At 39.1% G+C, this 20,644-nt stretch overlaps 2 protein-coding genes across 2 annotated transcripts in view; one reads left to right on the forward strand and one right to left on the reverse strand.

Moving 5' to 3' along the window:
• Positions 1-2,598: 2,598 nt before the first annotated feature.
• Positions 2,599-20,644, reverse strand: part of LOC123877677 (octopamine receptor beta-1R-like) — a 49,044-nt gene continuing 30,998 nt past the window's right edge. The window contains exons 2-5 of the mRNA XM_045924526.1: positions 8,542-9,457; positions 4,796-4,993; positions 3,814-3,981; positions 2,599-2,818 (exon numbers count right to left, since the gene is read on the reverse strand). Of these exons, the coding sequence (XP_045780482.1) occupies positions 2,638-2,818; positions 3,814-3,981; positions 4,796-4,993; positions 8,542-9,335 (1,341 nt within the window). The 5' untranslated portion in view covers positions 9,336-9,457 and the 3' untranslated portion in view covers positions 2,599-2,637. The remainder of the gene's footprint in view (positions 2,819-3,813; positions 3,982-4,795; positions 4,994-8,541; positions 9,458-20,644) is intronic.
• On the forward strand, positions 13,649-19,710 carry LOC123877687. Its single transcript, XM_045924540.1, has 2 exons — positions 13,649-14,048; positions 19,065-19,710. The coding sequence occupies exons 1-2, from the start codon at positions 14,023-14,025 to the stop codon at positions 19,489-19,491; spliced, it is 453 nt and encodes a 150-aa protein (XP_045780496.1). The 5' UTR covers positions 13,649-14,022; the 3' UTR covers positions 19,492-19,710.

Below are 20,644 nucleotides of genomic sequence, written 5' to 3' on the forward strand. Positions count from 1 at the left end.
AATTCGATTCCCGTAAAACCAATGAAACCTTCCACTCTCTACAATTGCACTACATTTTCCTCTAGATTTTATCTCAGTGAAACCAGGGCGTTTTTCATTAGAATAATAAAAAGACCCTGGCCCAATTCTGGTTCAAACAACACAATGTAGAAGCCTGAAAAAACAGCTCACTTTTCCTTTGTTATCTATTGCTAACATTTTTTTGAACATTGGACAGGGATAATTTTGCAAACATGTGTGGTGGAGGGGTAATACAATCTTCAGACTATGCTTCCCAAATAGACCGTAGACCGTAGCTTTAGTTTTAAGTTTACGTAATTAATTATCACTACTACATCGTATAAATTTAATAATTCTGACCATCAAACGGAGTACAATAGCACCTACTTAGAATAAATGATTTTGACTTTGACTTTGACTGTTTTTGTCCGGTGAAGGAATAAATATGCCTAAAAGTTCTGCACAATGTTCAAGTTTTATTTGCTGGGCACTGTATCGATTTCGTCGAACACAATCCCATATTTCACACGACTACCGTTCGATTCCATTTTTAACGTATACAAAGGTAAAAGTCAGCGCTCACTCGTGCGTCAAAATATTTGTTTGTGTGAACGACACAATTTAAACTGCGGCACAGTGTGTAGCGTGTTCGATAAAATTGTTTCCAGATTTTTCAAATCTCAGTGATACAAGTACGCTTGTATGCGGGAGAAAAGGATTTTATAGCATTCTCTGTGTGAACACGGCCTAACTGATACCCAGAATATTATCGTTAGGCCGCGATTACACCTGTAAGTTTTACTCTCGTAAGTAGCTTACGTAATTCATTGACAACAAATCTACTAAGATAAATGACAAATAAAAGGTTGTTTACAATTATCACATACTACCTTTTGCTCGCAGCTTCGTCCACGATGCATTTGCCCTGGGAGATAAAGTAGGCTATGGCTATTAGTGAAAGTATTTTTGAAGTCGTAGTGAGTAGGTAGTTTCGGAGACTAAAACTAACCTCCTAAATGCGAACCTACAAAATCGCTTATATTACGTCGTTATTTATAAATAATTTTCATTACTAAAATTACTAAAATTTTCGCATATCGCTTTTACTATTTAATATACTTTCAACCAATGTAATTATCAGCATAGACCAAGCAGTCAAAGTTTCAAGGAGTTAAACAAAATTTAAATTTGAAGTCATTACAAGTTAAATTGTATTTCATCTATGAAACAAATGGCCCGGGGGTAAAATAATATTAGTGTTCATGGAGTTTTGATTGATTATGTTGACGAAGTAAACTTAAATGGGGTGATGTAACTTAACTTGTTGCTTAATGGTCTTAATTTGGTTTTAAGCAAACTTAAACTAGATAAACTTATTTAATTAAGTCTCAATAGCTTAGTAGTTAAACGGACTGAAATATGGAAGTTCAGTGGTTAAAACCTAATACCTTGCTCTCAAAGCCGTAACTAGGAATCGAGTTAGGGGGGGGGGGTTTCAGAATAAGTCCTGATTTGACCCTTCATTTGAGAAAAAAAAAAACTTTTGGTTTGACTTTGTGACAGTCAGATAGAATTCAACAGTAAACAGGAGCGCAGCGCCAATTTTTGTTCTGTAACTTTTAATACTTATATAGAAAAAAAAGGAGAAATAAACAATTACATATTTTTATGTTTTTAGCACCTTTTAAATGAGAAAATTAGAGATGAAATCCATATCCATATCTACAAGTATAATAATAAATGCAAAAGTGTGTCTCTCTATTTATCTGTTACCTTTAACGGCCCATCTCCTTAACCAAAATTTGGAACTGTAGCTTGTAGCTTGCATGCTGGTAACAGACACAGGCTACCTTTTTTTATTTCGAAAAACCAAAGAATTTAAATGGGATTAAAAAAATAGTACTTAGTAGAAAAGTTTCAGAAACTAAAAGTTGAACTACAGTACATTCTATTTACAACCATTTCATATTTAGGTACATAATAATAATATTAGGTATTACACAATCCACCTTCAAATCTAGAGCAAAATGTTGTTTCAGACAGAATAATTCACGTGCATATTATACCTGGCACATTGAAATGTGTGCTCTACAAAACGTGTAGTCCTGTTGGCCCCGTTAGCCGTGTCCCCGTTAACGGGGCCAACGGGATAAGAATAAAATTATTAAAAATCAGTCCTGTTGGCCCCGTTAAATAAAAAAAAAACTAACATTTTGATCTATCGTTTGTTTTTTTTTTTTCAAATAATATGCAGACTAGCGCGTAGCTGCAATCAAACCTGATGACAAGTGATGGTGCAGCCATAAATGGAGCGTGTTTTAGTGATAAATAAATTAACTAAATTTCATCAAATCCGAAAACCTCAAAATGCTATGATTTATGTTAATTGAACTGTATTAAGCACTCTTATAGTTAGCCCACCAGCACGACTAAGTGGTGGTACGGCTGTTGACGATTCAAAAGTACTTGTAAAAGTCTACTTGAATAAAAATATTTTGAATTTGAATTTAACGGGGCCAACAGGACTGATTTTTAATAATTTTATTCTTATCCCGTTGGCCCCGTTAACGGGGACACGGCTAACGGGGCCAACAGGACTACACGCTACAAAACATTCTATTTACAACCTTGTCGCACTTAGGTGCATATAACTATGTCTTCAGGTCTTGAGCAAGACGCTTGGTGAGCCCGCAGCGCGTCCGCTGAGTTCGATTTGAAACAGTTGTTCAGATGCATGTCCGATGAGACGTTGGAGTGATGCTGCTCTCTTCGTGGGAATTGCTGGCAGTAGCGGCGAATGCAGCTACCACATAGGGACCTACGACAAAGAAAAGTGGATTAAATTTTTTAACTGTCTCTAAATTTGTCATTTTCCTTATTGCTGTGTTGAATGAATATATTTTTATTGTACACCACAAAATTTGTACAGAAAAACACATACAAAGCACAACAAAATATAGGTACAATTTGGCGGCCTTGTCCCTACCTAGCGATCTCTTCTAGGCAACCAAAAGCCTGGAGGGCTGTAGCCTTTTTCGGTGAGCTCTCAGATCCTTCCGTTAGGACTCAACTATTTAGAGTAGTATAATATGAGATTTCTACTCTGATGAACCCGCGAGGCACTGAAGTGTGGATACGAAAAGGCTTAGTTCGGATTTTCAAATTTGGTCACTCATCTAGTTAATTACTTGAGCTAACGTTGCTTACCCAGCTCTATCAACTGGTATGTGCTGTCGTCACTAAGTTGCGTCCATCATGTGTAATGTTAAGGCAGTAAACAAAATTCACGAAGTCTTAGATATTTATTAAATAGACTTTAATTGCCGCTATTTAAAAAAAGTTAACCAGTGTTATTAAAAATTAATAACTTGTCTATAAACATAAATCAAGAAAAGTTTTATACAAAGTCAGCGAGCCTCCAATTAACCTTTTCGAAGTCAAAGAGGACAAGGGAAAATCAAAGAAGGTATCACACGTCAAAGGTCAAAGATATTTTGCTGTAATTAAAATAATTATAAATTGGTTTTTTTTGTACTTTCTGCTTTGATGTGGCATCATTGATTTACTCTTTGATACTCATTGATTTATAAAAGTTATATAATTTGATGTTATTGTGAAGAATTTGTCGCATCAATTCTCAAAAACCTGCAACATGAATTGAATGGACTCATGGCGGACCAACAAATTGCTGAAAGCCCGGCAACGCAACGGCTATATCTCTATCTCTCAAATGTTCAGGGGCGGCGGTAATCACTTAACATCAGGCGCCCCGCCTGCTCGTTTGCTCGCTATTTTATTATTTTAAAAAAATACCTGCAACATGAATCCAGGGTCTTCCTGAACGCAGCCCTGAAGTCTCTATTGAAGTAGGCATAGATTAGCGGGTTTAGTGCTGAGTTGAAGTAGCCAACCCAGAACACCGCAGCCACTACAGGTGGTGGAGACGGACATGCTGGTCCACATAACGCTGTTATTATGTACCTGGGGAAAAGGGTGAATGCATATATATGAATGGTTATAACACCCCCGACAAGTGAAGGTTACAGTAATTAGAAAAAGGCTGATAACTTTCCAAGGGCTGAACTGATTTTCTTGGATTATAGCTAAGAACACTCTTGATCAAGCCACCTTTCAAACAAAAAAAAAAACGAAATTAAATCGGTTCATTAGTTTAGGAGCTACGATGGCACAGACAGATACACAGATACACACGTCAAACTTATAACACCCCTCTTTTTGGGTCGGGGGTTAAAAATAAGATATCACTAGAATCTAGATGATGCCTGCAACTTCACCCACGTGGAATTAAATTTTGTTAAAATTCTCGTGGGATCTCTTTGATTTTCAGGGCAAAAAGTACCTTTGTCCATCCCCGGGATGTAAGCTATCTCTGAACTAAATAGACCTCTTTGATTTTTAGGGACAAAAGGTATCCCCGTCCCTTGTCCATCTCCAGGATACAAGTTATTAAATTGGTTCACCAGATGGGCAGTGTAAAGCTAGCAAACAGACAGACACGCTTTTGTATTTTATAATATCAATGGTGAGCGCATTGGTCTTATTAGTGAGATTTCAAGGGATTCGATTCCCGGCAGGGAAAATTTGGGACTTTATATTTTCTGAATTGTCTCTGATCTGTTCGGCCGTGGCTAGCTACCACTCTACCAGCAAAGCGGTGCGCCCAAGTTAGCCCGCTTTCATCTTAGACTCATCATCGCTCACCATCAGGTGTGATAGCAGCTGTCAAGAGCTAATTTGCGCCTATCAAAACAAAAATATTTAACAAAAAAGTTACCATAAGAAAAATGGCAGCCAGCATGCCAGAAAAGCGCTCATGATGATGCCCAGGGTCCTCGCAGCTTTCCGCTCTCTCTTCATCTTATTGCTGGCCATCGGCTGCATCTGGATGCTCTGGCGTTCCCGCATCACGTCGCCCATGGATATCCCATTGATTTGCAGGTGCTTGTCCAGGAGTAACGCTGCTACTTTGCTCCTAATTGACAATGGAATAGTTAAAGGCTGTGGTCTATAATAGAGCGCACTTTAAGTTTGCTCAGACTTAAGACACTGTTAAAATGAGACAGCGTTATGCCGCTGGCATCAATCTGTTCCGTTTTAACTTTTTAAGTCTAAGCAAAGTCGAAGTGCGCTCTATAGATTTCAACCTAAGAGGCGGTTTATTCATAGTGAGCTCCCAACGAACGTAATTTTTGGCTCTCGTTTGCATACTAAACAATCAAACTCAAGGAAGTTATCTACCTATTCATAGAATTATAATTCATAGAACGTATCTATAAAACTTCCTTGAGTTCCAGCAGTAGTTTTCCAGCTTTCCATTAAAATATTCAGTTTCAAAGTTACAAGGTCTCAAAAATTTATAAACTTGAAAGTTGAAAACTAGTTACTTACGGAAATCTGACAAACCACAGATTAGTTCCTAAAACTCACTAGACTTTGGTTACTTGATATTTATTTAAATGAGAATTAAACTAAGTATAATTGTATGGAGCGAGTGACAGAGAGTCCAGAGTCCTCTGCTAATGTGGTACAATTTTCACAAAACAGTAGTAAGCCATTAACGGCCCCGTGTATAAAACACCGGTCAAGTGCGAACACACGAAGTGTACAAGAAATAACACTTTTTAATTTTTTAGGGTTCCGCGTACCTCAAAAGGAAAAACGGAACTTTTATAGGATCACTCACTTACCTGCCGAATTTCATGATTCTAGATCAACAACAAGTAACCTATAGGTTTTAATACCTTTGGCCAGTCTTGAACAGGGCTCTCTCCGTCACTCGCTTCATACAATCGTAGTTCCAATTTCATTTGAATATTAAGCAACCAAAGTCCATGAAATTTTGCAGACATATTCTAGAAACTAATATCTGTGTCTGTGGTATTTAGATTTTTCTAAAAATATGTAGTTTTAAAAATACAGGGGCTCAAAGATTTGTATGTAAATTTTCAGACCGCGTAACGTTGAAATTGAATATTTTAACTGAAATCTGGAAAACCACAAACATAGCTATATTAGTTTCTAGAATACGTCTGCAAAATTTCATGGACTTTGGTTGCTTAATATTCAAATGAAATTGGAACTACTATTGTATGAAACGAGTGACGGAGAGAGCCCTCTGAAAGACACGACAAACAGACAACGAATTGATTGTATAAGGGTATCTGCTTTTATTGGAGAAATGTCACCCTAAAAAGTCACGACCAACTTAAAGATTAAGGCAAAGGGTTCACCCAGCCCCTTGTTTCACATTATTTATTCATGTACCTAATTTTGTAAGCCACGTTGTGAGTGTTAACAAGAATTTGAGTATATGGTGCGAACATGTGCCTACGTCTTTTCTTTCAACCCTTTTAGAGCTTATAAGGGATAGATCCTCGACCTTTGAAAGTCGGTTTTCCGGGCATTTCATACTAATTCTTATAATATTATAAATGTGAAAGTGTGGATGTTTGGATGTTTCTTACTAAATCACGCATAAACTACTGGACGGATTTGGCTGAAATTTGAAATGGAGATAGATTATACCCAGGATTAACACATATGCTACTTTTTATCCCGGAAAATCAAAGAGTTCCCGCGGGATTTTAAAAAACGTACATCCACGCGGACGAAGTCGTGGGCATCAGCTAGTAATATAGGAGGCTGATAACTTCACTGACTGGGTACACTTCTTACACGCTTCTCCATACAAACGTATTTACGCCTATATGTTCATGCGTAAATAAACTACTTATATAAAAATGTAGAAAAAAGAAAAATTTACATCTTCATGCCACGCTTTACTTCATACAATTTCAAATATTTCTGATTTGTTTAAAAATCTTTTTTTTTTTGGCAAAAATAGGCGTAATTCCAAACGTCAATTTGCAATTTTCACTTTGCTGTTTTTGGCAAAAAAAATCTTGAAAAAATCAAATCTTGTGGTGCCGTGAAAGAAAAATGAAAATCAGACACTACTAAATTAACTAATAACTAGGTACTAAAAAAAATACTAGGTAGGTAATAAAAACTTTTGAATCAAATCTCAGAGGTTTTCAACTTTAGATTCTGTTTTATTTATTGGTCGATTTACAATTCAAAAAGCCCCTAAACCCAAAAATTTACACATTATAAAGTCAAACAACCTTTGATCGGTCCCTGACCAGTTTGTTCATTTGGAATTCGTAATAACAAACTTGTACAATGTAGATTTGTAAAGCATGGTAATTGGTTGAAAAGCTCAATTATCGGACTAGCAATAGTAAAAGTTTTAAACACAAAGTTTGTAGATAGACCGCACTGTTTTGCCAGTTTTAATGTCGATAAAAACAAGTGGTTTTATGTTAAATAGAACCGGAATCAAACTAATAATAATAATAGGACTATTTAGTATTAGTATTTAATTAATAATAGGAATATTATTAATTAAATAGATATACTAAATAGTATAAATTAGAGCTTTATATTTAGTCTCACTTCGAGCTACAGGACCCATTAGGCATGATTTATAGCACTATAACCTGATACAAAGTCTCCGATAACCATGTCGGAGGGTTGCCAGCAAAACATACATTAAAAAAAACCGGCCAAGTGCGAGTCAGACTCACGCACTGAGGGTTTCGTACTCGGGTATTTTTCGAACATTTTGCACGATAAATCAAAAAGATACAAATACATACAAATAAATAAAAATCTGTTCTAGAATGTACAGATAAAGCCCTTTCATAATATGATACCCCACTTGGTATAGTTATCTTACTTTGAAAATTGAAACGCGTTTTAATTTTTTTTTTTAAATGATGTAACCACAAATTCGCGATTTTCAGATTTATTCCTGTACTTGTGCTATAAGATCTACCTACTAGCCAAATTTCATGATTCTATGTCAACGGAAAGTACCCTATAGGTTTCTTGACAGACAGACAGACAGATAACAAAGTGATCCTATAAGGGTTCAGTTTTTCCTTTTGAGGTACGGAACCCTAAAAAACCTAAGTCCAGGTTTGGTTGTTGATGATGATGACACTCATAGCATGGATCTCTACTGTATTGACGGCACGGCACAGCACGTGAGCAGTGTAAACTAAATTAAACCTAATAAGGTTAACAAAGAGTATTCAAATTAGAGCCAAACTACTTTTGTACGGAGTGCACTACGAATAAACCCCTTTTAATACGACACATTTTAACGCACAAGTTCCTGTGCGGACTTCGTCTGTGTTGGTGTTAGCTGGCGGGCCTACTCTGCCTTTTTGGAGTGTTTTTTTTTGTTGTTAAAACTGACTGGAAAGCACTCTAAGGGGGTGCCGTGCGTATGTCGGCGAGCGCCGGCACAGACGGGGTCCACACTTGTATAGTTTAACTAACTTGTTACAAATAACTACAAACTTAACATTGGCTAATCTTTGTAAAGCCAGACGAGAGAGGAAAAAAAAGTTCCTGTGCAGCAAAAATCCATTTAAACAAAGTCATCCTATAAGGGTTCCGTTATTTCTTTTGAGGTACGCAACCCTAAAAAAGAATAGATTTAAATCTACTAACCTGTACAACATCCTTTCCTGCCGGTCAGCCTCCACATAGATCCGATAGTACATATAAATCATTATCACACCCGGAATCCAAAAACTGACACTGCTCGATATCACTGCATACACTCTGTTCACTGTAAAACTGCATACTTTCGGATGTCTTTTCCTAAAGTCCAGATGCTCGTGTGTGGTGTACCAACCCATGAAGATCGGTAGAAAAGACACCAATGCAGGACTGAACCAGACGACTGTCAACATGATTCCAAGTTTACTGGTCGTCATAATCAATGGGTAATCCAAGGGTTGGACGATAGCGTAGTATCTGTCAACGCTTATGCAACACAAGTGGAGGATCGATGCAGATGAAAAGTACACGTCCAATGAATTCCAGACGTCACACATGAAGTATCCGAACAACCATATCCCGTTCGTTATTTCCACGCTAAAGTTGAAGCACATCGCCCAAATCGCTACCAACATGTCAGCCAAAGCGAGGGACACGACAAAATAGTTAGTTATAACTCTCAACTTCCTATGTCTCATAACAGATACTATGACGAGCAGGTTCCCAAAAATCGCAGCCAAAATGATGAACAGCATGATAAGGCATTTGAGGATTATTAAAAAGACGATGCTAGGGTTGCCTGCGAATTGATTCGTGTAGACCAAATCGTTGGTCGTCTCATTCAACTCGAAGCTCTTGTTAACGTAATAGTCCGTTAGATACATTGACGTCGATAGATCTCTGAAGTCGAGGGTTAAGTTTTCAGGGGTGTCGCTTAGTACGATATCGATATCCACTCTCATGATTTTCACATTTTGTTCAGCGTTTACCCCTTAAGTTATGTTTGTTTCCATTGTTAGCGTGAATGGAGCTGTGGGTCCCGGGTACCTCTTAATTCCTCCGCCCATTGTGCCTCGCTCGTTACCTGAAAAAGGGAAGGTTGTTTGTAAAAGTGATTTCTTTTGTGCGTGCCCGAGTTAGTTGTTAACGACTCATTGGGAAAAGTTTTCCCTTTTTATGTTTTGTGATAAGATTGTGACAGCATTTCAGAGATAAACTTCTTGTGCAGTAACTTTGTCCAAGCGTTTACCAAGAAAAGCTTGGAATCGTATTTGATCAAGATAGTAGAAAAAAAATTGAATGTTATTTTGTTTAGATTTCTTCATGATTGCTAGGACTTGTATTGAAATAACTATTTCTTTTTATCAGTGTAATATTTTCTATTAAAATTAATTTCTATTTTTCATCAGATCATAATCAAATCAATCTTTAGTTATACTTACATGATTAAAGTTTAAAACTTTAATTTCACGTCGCCGACGTAAACTAACGTTAATGGTTTTTATTTACAAATTATACAATTTTTATATTTGGTGCTACAATTAATTTGAAAACTTTAAATCTATTGATAAATTAATTCATAGTTTTAAGTATTCACTTTTCTAAGTAAGTGAATACTCAACTCAACAAGTGTTTGTTTATTTAACTTTTGAATAAACAAGTAATAAACCTTAAAAACTTAGCTATAAAATCTATACAAAACTGAATTCAATCGGAAGAGATGAAACACAATTTATGACGGTTCTCACTGAATCGCTTTTATCTATCCGTTCCAAATTAAGACGCTTGGATAGAATTTAATCCACGGGTCATTTCTGTTAGCCGTTCGATTTATTTCACTCAATGTATCTACTTGGATATAAGGACATAGGAAATGGGCTAAGAAACAGTTTCTAATTAAAAAGGTACCTACCTACTGAAATAAACAAAAGGAGTTTTATTTTACATTTGGTAGCTTTTTAGGGTTTCGTAGATAACAAGGAACCCTTATTAAGTTTCGCCATGTCCCTCCGTCCATCCGTTCGTCCGTGACTTACCTCAGAAACTCTCTAAAATACTCTCTAAATAATTTGGCATGAGTATACAAGGCGACAAAGTGGTAAAATAAAATCTTTTTTTTTTAATTAGGGAATTTACGTTCCCTACACGCAGAGTGACGTCATCAACGATCAGCCTACACCTTAAACTTTATAATATAGACAAGAAAGGAGGCCGGTTATATAAAAATTCAGATATCAGAAATTCCCTTGTAAGAAAAAACAATGTTGGGATTGGTATGAAACCTTAAAGCCAAACCCCCGGAAAAGTCTAAAAAAATAACCACAACCACGGTTTCACGATTGCAGGACTTTGCATCCATAGTAATAGCCCATCTCTTAGCTTTAAAGCATGAAATAATCCCCTTTTAGCCAGCTTTTATGCGACCAAGTACCCGAGTACTTGGACGCATAAAAGTGGTCGATTTTTAAACATTTTAAATCCCTCTTCTCTTCTTTAAACTCAAATTTAATATCAAGTAGGTAGGTAAGGCCATAAAGCTCAGTAACAAAGACAAATCCTCTATGCATGTATTTGTGGAACACTTGAGCCCTGAGAGCCTTTGAATATTTTACGTCTTCTGGTCTCAGGACGTTAAAGGCGCTGTTGAGTATTTTGCATACATACTATGGTGAGACACTTCAGAAATGTTTAAGAGGGATGGCGACGGCCATTTTTAACACCCGACCCAAAAAGAGGGGTGTTATAAGTTTGACGTGTGTATCTGTGTATCTGTCTGTGGCATCGTAGCTCCTAAACTAATGAACCGATTTTAATTTAGTTTTTTTTTTGTTTGAAAGGTGGCTTGATCGAGAGTGTTCTTAGCTATAATCCAAGAAAATCGGTTCAGCCGTTTGAAAGTTATCGGCTCTTTTCTAATTACTGTAACCTTCACTTGTCGGGGGTGTTAAATTTTTAATTTACACTGGTTTGCATACATACTATGGTGAGACACTTCAGAAATGTATAAGAGGGTTGGCGACGGCCATTTTTAAGCAGAGATAAGTAATGTAAGCCTTTTACATTTATCATCCTTTAGAAGTTGTTTTGTAAACTAGAATGTAGGCGTAGCTATTACTTAGTCAAGTAGCTTTTAGCGTTAGTAAAATGTAACTTTGCAACTCCCTGACGGGGCTCTTAATATAATTAAGTATAATATAAGTAAGAAGTAGGTAGGTTCATGAAATGAAATTTTCAGGATTGTCAAACTGGATAATAATATTAATTACTAGTTGATGCCCGCGTCTTCGTCTGTTTGGATTTAGGTTTTTAAAATCTCTTGGGCACTCTTTGACTTTCCAGGATAAAAGTAGCTTATAATATCACTCACTCCATAGGTCTTTACTCTTTAACTATATCCCTACAAAAAATAACCCCGATCCGTTGCTCCGTTGAGGTGTAATTGAAGGACAAACTAACGAACCAAATAACCACCAAACCAACAAACAAACACACTTTCGCATTTATAATATGGTTAGTGATTTTGCGACTCGACGAGTGATAAGATTACAGTTTAATTTACAGGAAAAACAGTTTTACAGAAAAGGCATAGTTTGCAGTTTATCACTAAAAGTAACTTTGTTTGTAGGGGGCAATCTCTGGAACCACTGAACTGATTTTAATATTTTTTTCACCAGTAGAAAGCTGCGTTATTCTTGAGTAACATAAACTAAGTATATATTTTTTTTGTTATAATATGATATGATTGCTATAAAAATTGAAATAAGCTACCCGTGCAAAACCGGGAGAGCCGACATATCACATTGATAAAGTGAAATTGTTTGCATTTCAGCCTGATCTCCATCAGTTGTGGCCGTTAGCCCGAATTCGCTAAGTAATTACAGAGATCAATAAAGGTGCAGCTGGTGTCAGCTTTTAGTTAGGGGGACCATGATAAATAACGTGCTTTTATATTAGGCAAGACCATCTAGGTACGGTTGGCCACAGAATTCGAGTAGCAATTCCGCGAAACCATTGCATTAAAAACCTGTCGCACTTATGACTTTTTTCTATAAACACGCTACACACCTATCGCATATTCAAAACCGTGCCACGCAAATATGATCATTAAGATGCTAAACGACTTACGGCCTTTGGCTGTACAAAGGCCGAAAAGTGGTGAAGGTAACTCTTAGGTTTCCTCTCACGGGTTTACCATGCGATCTTCTTTCATCATATCATCAACCCATCGCTGGATCACTACTAAGCACAGGTCTCCTCTTAGAATAGGGATTGCACATAGTTCACCACGCTGGCCAAGCGCAGATTCGACTTCATCCAGTCGGATTTAGAAAACCAATGGGAACTCTTTGATTTTTCGGGACAAAAGTAGTCTATGTCTGTCTTGGGATGCAAACTATCTCTGTACCTTTTGTCAAAATCGGTAAAACTGACAGGCCGTGAAAAGCTCGCAGAACGACAGACAAGCAGACAGATACACTTTCGCTCTTATATTAATTACGTACTATAGATCCTATCATCGCACATGCTCAAATGGCGAAGACCTCCCACTAAGTGGACTGACAGACATCAAACGATCGTACCTAGCCGCTGGATTCAGGCGGCGCAAGACGTGTGGAAGTCCCTCCAAGAGACCTATGTCTGCGTCGAATGCTGATGATAATGATCATAGAATGCGTATTATGAACTTAGAATTCTTGGTATTAGAGAGTAGAGTTAACCTTTATCCCTCAATTAATAGAAGCATGGTATCCATACTAAGCCCCTATTTGTCTCGACCGACATCTGCGGTTATGATTGCCCAAATACCCAAAGTTATGTGAGTTGAGGTAAATGCCTATTAAAGCAATGTAACCCAAACTCAACCCGTGTAAGCTGACTTTATGATTGCCTGAATTAATTAGTACAAGTCACACCTACATATTACTAAAGTAATACTAAAGTTTCATATATGAGTTTCATCAAATTAACCAACCCAACGAACAGTAATAAGTAGACTTGCAACGAATATTCGGTTACTATTTGGTATTCGGCCTATTCGGCTGCTTTTATTATATTCGGCCGAATACCGAATATCTACATATTATTCGGCCGAATACCGAATACTTAAATAATATATTTTGTCATAGAGAAATAATTGGTAAAATGAAAAATTAAAATCGATTGATTACGTATATATTCATATTTTCATTTCTGTTATAATCACTTAAGTAGTCATTGGTGCATAACACAGGTACATAATCATCTTCTGGATTGGAAAAATGGAGAATTCTATGTGTTGCGGCGTAGATCGGAACGCTGACCGCGGGCGTGGGCCAACCTGATTGGTCCACGTAGCTGTGTCGTCGACTTTTTCAAAAACGTCAATTCAAATTTAAAAATGGACATTCAAAATTCGCTTTTCGTTTTATATAACATCGTTGTTTTCAAAATCGCATATTGTAATCGCTAATTAGTTTGATTAAACCAAAATATCAAAAGTTCTCTTTTTTCTTCAAATACCAAGCGCAAACATAAATTTGTGGACCTTCTGCACCGGATATATACGAAAACGCTGACTTCGAGACGCGCAGGATACGGTCAACCTATCCAGGAACCACCCAACCCGTTGCTTCACTTGGTTAATATAGTGCTGTTCCTTCGTAAACGTGCATGTGCAACCTGCTAGCTGCTATAAGGTAAGTACGCCCACGTAAGTACTTCCACTTTCCCAAAATGGCAAATCGCGACAAATCTCCGCAATTAGGGCTCAACGATGATAAGTTAGAACTACTCGTACGCGATCTAATTAAGAAACGTGGCACTCTCAAAGGTAGATTAACAAAATTTGGTACTTATATTAATAATTTTGATGCAAATGTTGTAACGCCTCAGAACAAAATAGATTTAAAGTTACGCATTGAAGGTGCCACGAATCTTTATCGTGAGTTCAATAGCATTCAGTCTAGGATAGAGGAATGTGTCAGCGAAACTGATCTAGATGATCAATTAACTCAGAGAGAGCAGTTCGAGGACTGCTACTATAGTACATTGTCGCAGGCTGAGTTATTATCAAATAGGTGTGGTAGCAGTAGCAGTAGTAAGGTCACAGCTTGTTCGAAAACATGCGAAAATAGTCAGTTACGTTCTGTAAAATTACCTACCATAACTTTGCCATCCTTTGATGGGTCATACGAACACTGGCTGGAATTTCGGGATACATTTCAATCTCTCATTCACGAGTCAGATGAAATTAACACCATCCAGAAATTCCACTACCTAAAGTCCTCCCTGAAGGGTAGTGCCGAGCTGGTTATTGACGCATTGGAGTTCACGTCTAGTAATTATTCTGTCGCCTGGGAACTCTTACTCGACCGGTATAATAACAACAGACTATTAATTCAAAATCACATAAAAACAATATTTAATATCCAACCATTGAGTAAAGAGTCCCCAGTTGCGATAAGAACACTTAGTGACACAATTTTAAAAAACATACGCGCATTAAAGATCCTAGGGGAGCCGGTGGACTCCTGGGATACACTTATTATTTTTATAATTGTGTCTAAGCTAGACAAAACAACGGAACGCGAGTGGGAACAGCATAAAGGCACTTTGATAACTAACAATAACGATTCCAAGCTAAAATTAAAGGTTGATGATTTAATTAACTTCCTAAAAAATCGGGCGGACCTGCTAGAAACATTACATTCATCACAAATTAATAAAGAATCAAAATACACGAAAAACGATCGAATCAAATCATCCACAAAATGCAATGTTTCTAGCACTAAGCCGCACGAACGTCACTCCGCGCCTAAAAACTGTGTTATGTGCAATGGAGTTCATCAACTTTACGCATGTTCACAATTCATTGACTCTAATTTGGAATCGAAATTGAAGTTTCTTCGCGATAGGAAATTATGCGAAAATTGCATGAAAAGTAGCAGCCACACTGCTGAATTTTGCAAATTTGGCGGTTGTCGTCGTTGTTTTAAAAAGCATAATTCCCTAATTCATCCTTCGGATGATTTAAATCATCCCCCGGATGATACGAAAACGATAGGTAACACTAGCGGTTCCCTAACAATGCACTCGTCATTCGATAATAATCGGCAACTGATGACCGGCGCTCGCGCGGTGTCGCTCCCGAGCGGCGCCGCGCCGCTCCTCAACCCCGCGGATGCAGTGTGCTATGCAAATAATGCACACAGTAACGATAAACGCACACATCGTTCTTTGCAACCGGTTTTGTTGTCCACCGCGCTAATCGAAGTACGAACTCGAAATAATGTTTATTTACTCGCAAATGCATTATTAGATAACGGAAGCGAACGCAGTTTCATAACCGAAGCCTTTAGTAAAAAACTAGGGGTAGAATTATTACAGTCCACTCACGAAATAAGAGGTGTAGGTAATTCAGTGACGCAATGCACGAAATCATGCGACATTGAGATTAAATCGCGCATATCTACCTACACTACTAAAATACATTGTTTCACATTGCCGCTAATTTCAAGTACGTTGCCCGCTGTACATTATGAACGCGCGAAGTTTCGTATACCTAATAGTTTACAGCTGGCAGACCCGCATTTTCTTGATTCTCGAAAAATTGATATTTTAATCGGCGCAGATATATTTTGGGAATTAATACACGAAGGTAATATAAGGTTACCTAACGGACCTTATTTACAAAATACGCATTTAGGCTGGATAATATCGGGACCTATCGTATTTAATACGCGCAACGATAGGCTTATTCAGTGTAATTTCACGCAATCGATAGACACGCAATTACGCCAATTCTGGGAGATCGAGGAGCTGCCTCGGGATCGGGATACACGCACGGATGCTGAGCGTGCTTGCGAAGAACTGTTCACTCGTACTACGACGCGCAATGACGAGGGACGGTTTATTGTTAGCATACCTCTTAAGTCATCACCCGACCTTTTGGGCGAATCACTTCCACAGGCGGAACGACGCTTCCTAGCGTTAGAAAAGCGGTTAGAACGCGCGCCCGCTTACAAAAAATTATACGCAGATTTTCTTCATGAGTATGAGAGCCTAGGTCATATGACTCGCGTTTCGACCTACGGAACCCCTCATTATTTTATGCCGCATCACGGCGTATTTCGCGAAAATCACTCGACTACTAAACTTCGAGTTGTTTACGATGCTGGGGCCGTTTCTAGCACGGGAATCAGCTATAATGACCTACAGTTGGTAGGCCCGCCTATCCAAGGCGACCTAATTTCAATTATATTGCGCTTCAGGCAACATCGGTACGTCGCATGCGCAGACATCGAAAAGATGTACCGACAGTGCCTTCTTGATGAAAAGCAGCGAGATCTTCAGCTGATTCTCTGGCGCGACGAACCCACGCAGCCACTCGGTGTCTATCGACTCAACACGGTAACCTACGGAACCGCGTCCGCGCCGTTTTTAAGTTGTCGCTGCCTAAAACAACTTGCATGCGAAGCAACCAATCCCGAAGTGTCGCGAATCATCAATGAAGATTTTTACGTCGACGACATGATCACGGGTTCTCACGACAAAGAAACATTATTAAAATTGTGCGAAGAAACAACCAAGACGTTGCAAGCTGGTTGTTTCCCACTACGCAAGTGGATCTTCAATTTTACGTGTGAGCCCGAGATGACGTCATCGTCGTGCGCTTCTAAGCAAATACTCGCGGAAAATACAAATCACAAAACATTAGGTATTGGTTGGCTTAATGACAGCGACGAATTTTATTTCAATACAGAATTTGAGTCTAGGAATGAACCTATAACTAAACGCATAATTCTATCATACGCATCTCAAATTTTCGATCCACTGGGGATTTTAAGTCCGTTCATCTTGACTGCAAAAATGTTATTACAACAGTTGTGGTTATTAAAATTGGACTGGGACGACATCGTACCTACTGACATCGCGCGTCAGTGGAACCGGTTTCTCGCTTCGCTGTCGATCCTAAATACGATACGCGTTCCTCAATATGTCATGGATATTGATCCTCTATCTACCGAGATGCATATTTTTAGCGACGCTTCTCAAACCGCGTACGGCGCGTGCGTTTATATAAGGACCGTAAGCGCTAATACGGTCAAAGTGCAATTGCTCTGTTCTAAAGGGAAGGTTGCACCGCTAAAAACCGTCAGAATCCCACGGTTAGAGCTTCTCGGTGCTCTAGTGGGTGCTCGCCTGTATAACAAGGTTCGCAATTCACTTCACTGCAACTTCGATCACGTAATATTTTGGACGGACTCGACAATTGTCTTAGGTTGGCTGCGCATGCCGCCACGATTGTTAAATACGTTCGTTCAAAATAGGACAATAGAAATTCACGATTTGACGAAGGATCTCCCTTGGCGTCATGTAAGCGGGAAGGAGAACCCAGCTGATCTCGTTTCGCGTGGGGTTGTGAATCTCGAGGAGCTCTCTTCGTCTAATTTGTGGTGGGAAGGGCCAGCCTTCCTTCGTGACAGTGAATTTGACTGTGAAAACGTACCTCCCTTTTACACGCACGAAGATCAGTCAAATGACTTACCTGAAATAAAGGGTAGTGACGTCACCGCGTTAGTAGCCCAGGATAGGTCGAGCTCTGAAGATGGATCTATTATCGATTTCCAACGATTCTCTCAGTTCAGCCGGCTGAGACGCTCAACTGCTTATGTTTTACGGTTTTTACATAATACGCGCAATAAACTTAATAAGCGGTCGGGCGTTCTTACCGTCGATGAACTGAGAGAAGCCGACAACTTGTTGGTTAGGCTGTCTCAACTGGAATCTTTTCCAGTTGAGTACAAGTCAATAGCCAACAATCGCGCGCTAAAAAATAAACATAATTTAAGTAAATTAAATCTGTTTATTGATGACAATAAACTGTTGCGAGTTGGCGGCAGGTTGGACTATTCAGAGTTCGACTATAATAAAAAACACCCAATTTTACTGTCAGGCAAACATCATTTCACGCTACTTCTTTTTCGCCACGAACACAAATCCTTGCTACACGCAGCCCCGCAGGCGCTTCTTTTTCACCTTCGTGAATCTTGGTGGCCAATCGCAGGCAGAAATCTCGCTAGAAAGGTAGTTCACGACTGCGTGGTGTGTAAGCGCCTGCAAGGTCAAACACTTACCCCTCTGATGGGAAATCTTCCCAGCGAGAGGATTACACCCACTTTTCCGTTCTTTCGATGCGGCGTTGACTATGCCGGCCCAGTGTTCGTTTTGACCAGAAAGGGTAGGGGAGCTAAAACTACAAAGGCATACATTTGCATTTTTATATGCCTCGTTACGCGCGCTGTGCATTTAGAGCTGGTGAGTGATCTTACTACTAAAGCGTACTGTCTCACACTCAACCGCTTTGTCTCACGCAGGTCAAAACCCGCTGAAATGTGGTCTGATAATGGCCGCACCATGGTCGGACTTAAAAACGAATTCGCGCAATTTTTAGAACGCTGTAGTTCTGACATTATTGAATACGCAAATCAACAAAAAATTAAATTTAAATTCATAGTGCCGTATGCCAGCCACTTTGGTGGACTGTGGGAACGTGGAGTACAGTCGTGCAAGTACCACCTTCGCCGCGTGGTCGGTAACGCGCATCTCACATACGAAGAGTTCAGCACAGTATTAGCACAAGTTGAAGCTGTCCTGAATTCTCGTCCCCTCTCCCCAATGTCTTCCGATCCTAACGACTTCCTTCCTCTTAGTCCTGCTCATTTCCTGGTTGGCCGTACGCTCACCGCACCTGCCTACGACAACCTGGTGGAGACGCCCACGCATAGACTCGATCGGTACCAGAGGGTTGAGCAAATTCGACAACACTTTTGGAGACGCTGGTCGAAAGAATACGTATCCGAGCTGCAAACACGGACGAAGTGGAGACAAAACACGCAAGACCTTAAACCCAACACTATGGTCATCATCAAAGAGGACAACTTCCCACCGTTGAAATGGCATCTCGGACGAGTCATCAGAAACATACCTGGGAAGGATGGAATCTCAAGAGTCGCGGAAATACAAACTGCATCCGGGCTTGTGAGGCGAGCTTATGCGAAGATCTGCCCATTAGTCGACCCTGATGAGGACAGTCTTGGAAGCCAAGAGTTCCAAGGCCGGGGGCATGTTGCGGCGTAGATCGGAACGCTGACCGCGGGCGTGGGCCAACCTGATTGGTCCACGTAGCTGTGTCGTCGACTTTTTCAAAAACGTCAATTCAAATTTAAAAATGGACATTCAAAATTCGCTTTTCGTTTTATATAACATCGTTGTTTTCAAAATCGCATATTGTAATCGCTAATTAGTTTGATTAAACCAAAATATCAAAAGTTCTCTTTTTTCTTCAAATACCAAGCGCAAACACTATGTATTTGAATTATTGTGGTAATAGAGCAACAGAGGGCGCGCGAGCGATGAGTAGGTACATTAGAACAAAACAAAGGAGCGCGAAACAATCACGTCTGTACTAGTTTTTGGCGCTAAAATCCAGCCGAATACTTTTGCCTAATATTCGGCTATTCGGTCAGGGGCCTCGCCGAATATTCGGTATTCGGTATACTGCCGAATATACTATTCGTTGCAAGTCTAGTAATAAGCCTAATGGTTGACCGCGACGTCGTATTCGGAGGATCGGGTGTTCGATTCCGGGCACGCACCTCTAACTTAAGCGGCATGCTTAAGAGTTCTTCACAATGTAGATACTCAAAAGTGTGTGAAATCTGCACTTGGCCAGCGTGGTGGATTTCTGTATTTCAATATTTTGAGGTAGATAATTTACTAAACCGGTGAGGTTGCCAATCGAACCAACTTAAGTAGCCAGAAAAGGAAAAACAAGTTAAGGGGCATATAAAAGTTTGAGGGTTAATAGAACTAACCTCATTCTAAGAATGATGGCGGCCCAATGGGAATTTCATCTCGGCCGGAGCTCTGTTTATCTTTCAATTTCATGTTTGGGAGGTAGGTATGATACAGCAATATTTAGTAGCTCTTAAGGTCAGCGAATAAAAAGATTAAGGCACCTTTCCACCAGAGATGTGTAGGTAGGTACATTGCTATTAGAGAGAGAGAGCCAGCAAGTGCAAGATCTGCGTTATTTTATAAAAGCTGAAAATTTCTCTGCATATTGTCCCCAACACAGAGAGGAACGATCAGCAACTATGAAGTTTGGATCGTGGTGGCTTTGAGAGATAATAGGTAACGCAGGTGTAAAATTTCTTACGTCAAAGTGTAAAGTCTTTCCACGCGGACGTAGTCGAGGGCAATCGTTTAGATTTTATGATTTTATTAACAG

The sequence above is a fragment of the Maniola jurtina genome, chromosome 24 (assembly GCF_905333055.1).
Source record: "Maniola jurtina chromosome 24, ilManJurt1.1, whole genome shotgun sequence".
Classification (NCBI taxonomy): Eukaryota; Metazoa; Arthropoda; class Insecta; order Lepidoptera; family Nymphalidae; genus Maniola; species Maniola jurtina.

What these genes read in the sequence shown, in the direction of transcription:
- LOC123877687 (XM_045924540.1), top strand. Translation starts at nt 14,023, where the DNA reads ATGTGCAACCTGCTAGCTGCTATAAG. An exon ending in AACCTGCTAGCTGCTATAAG is followed by an intron (nt 14,049 to 19,064) that starts GTAAGTACGCCC and finishes CCTTCCTCTTAG; the next exon opens with TCCTGCTCATTTCCTGGTTG.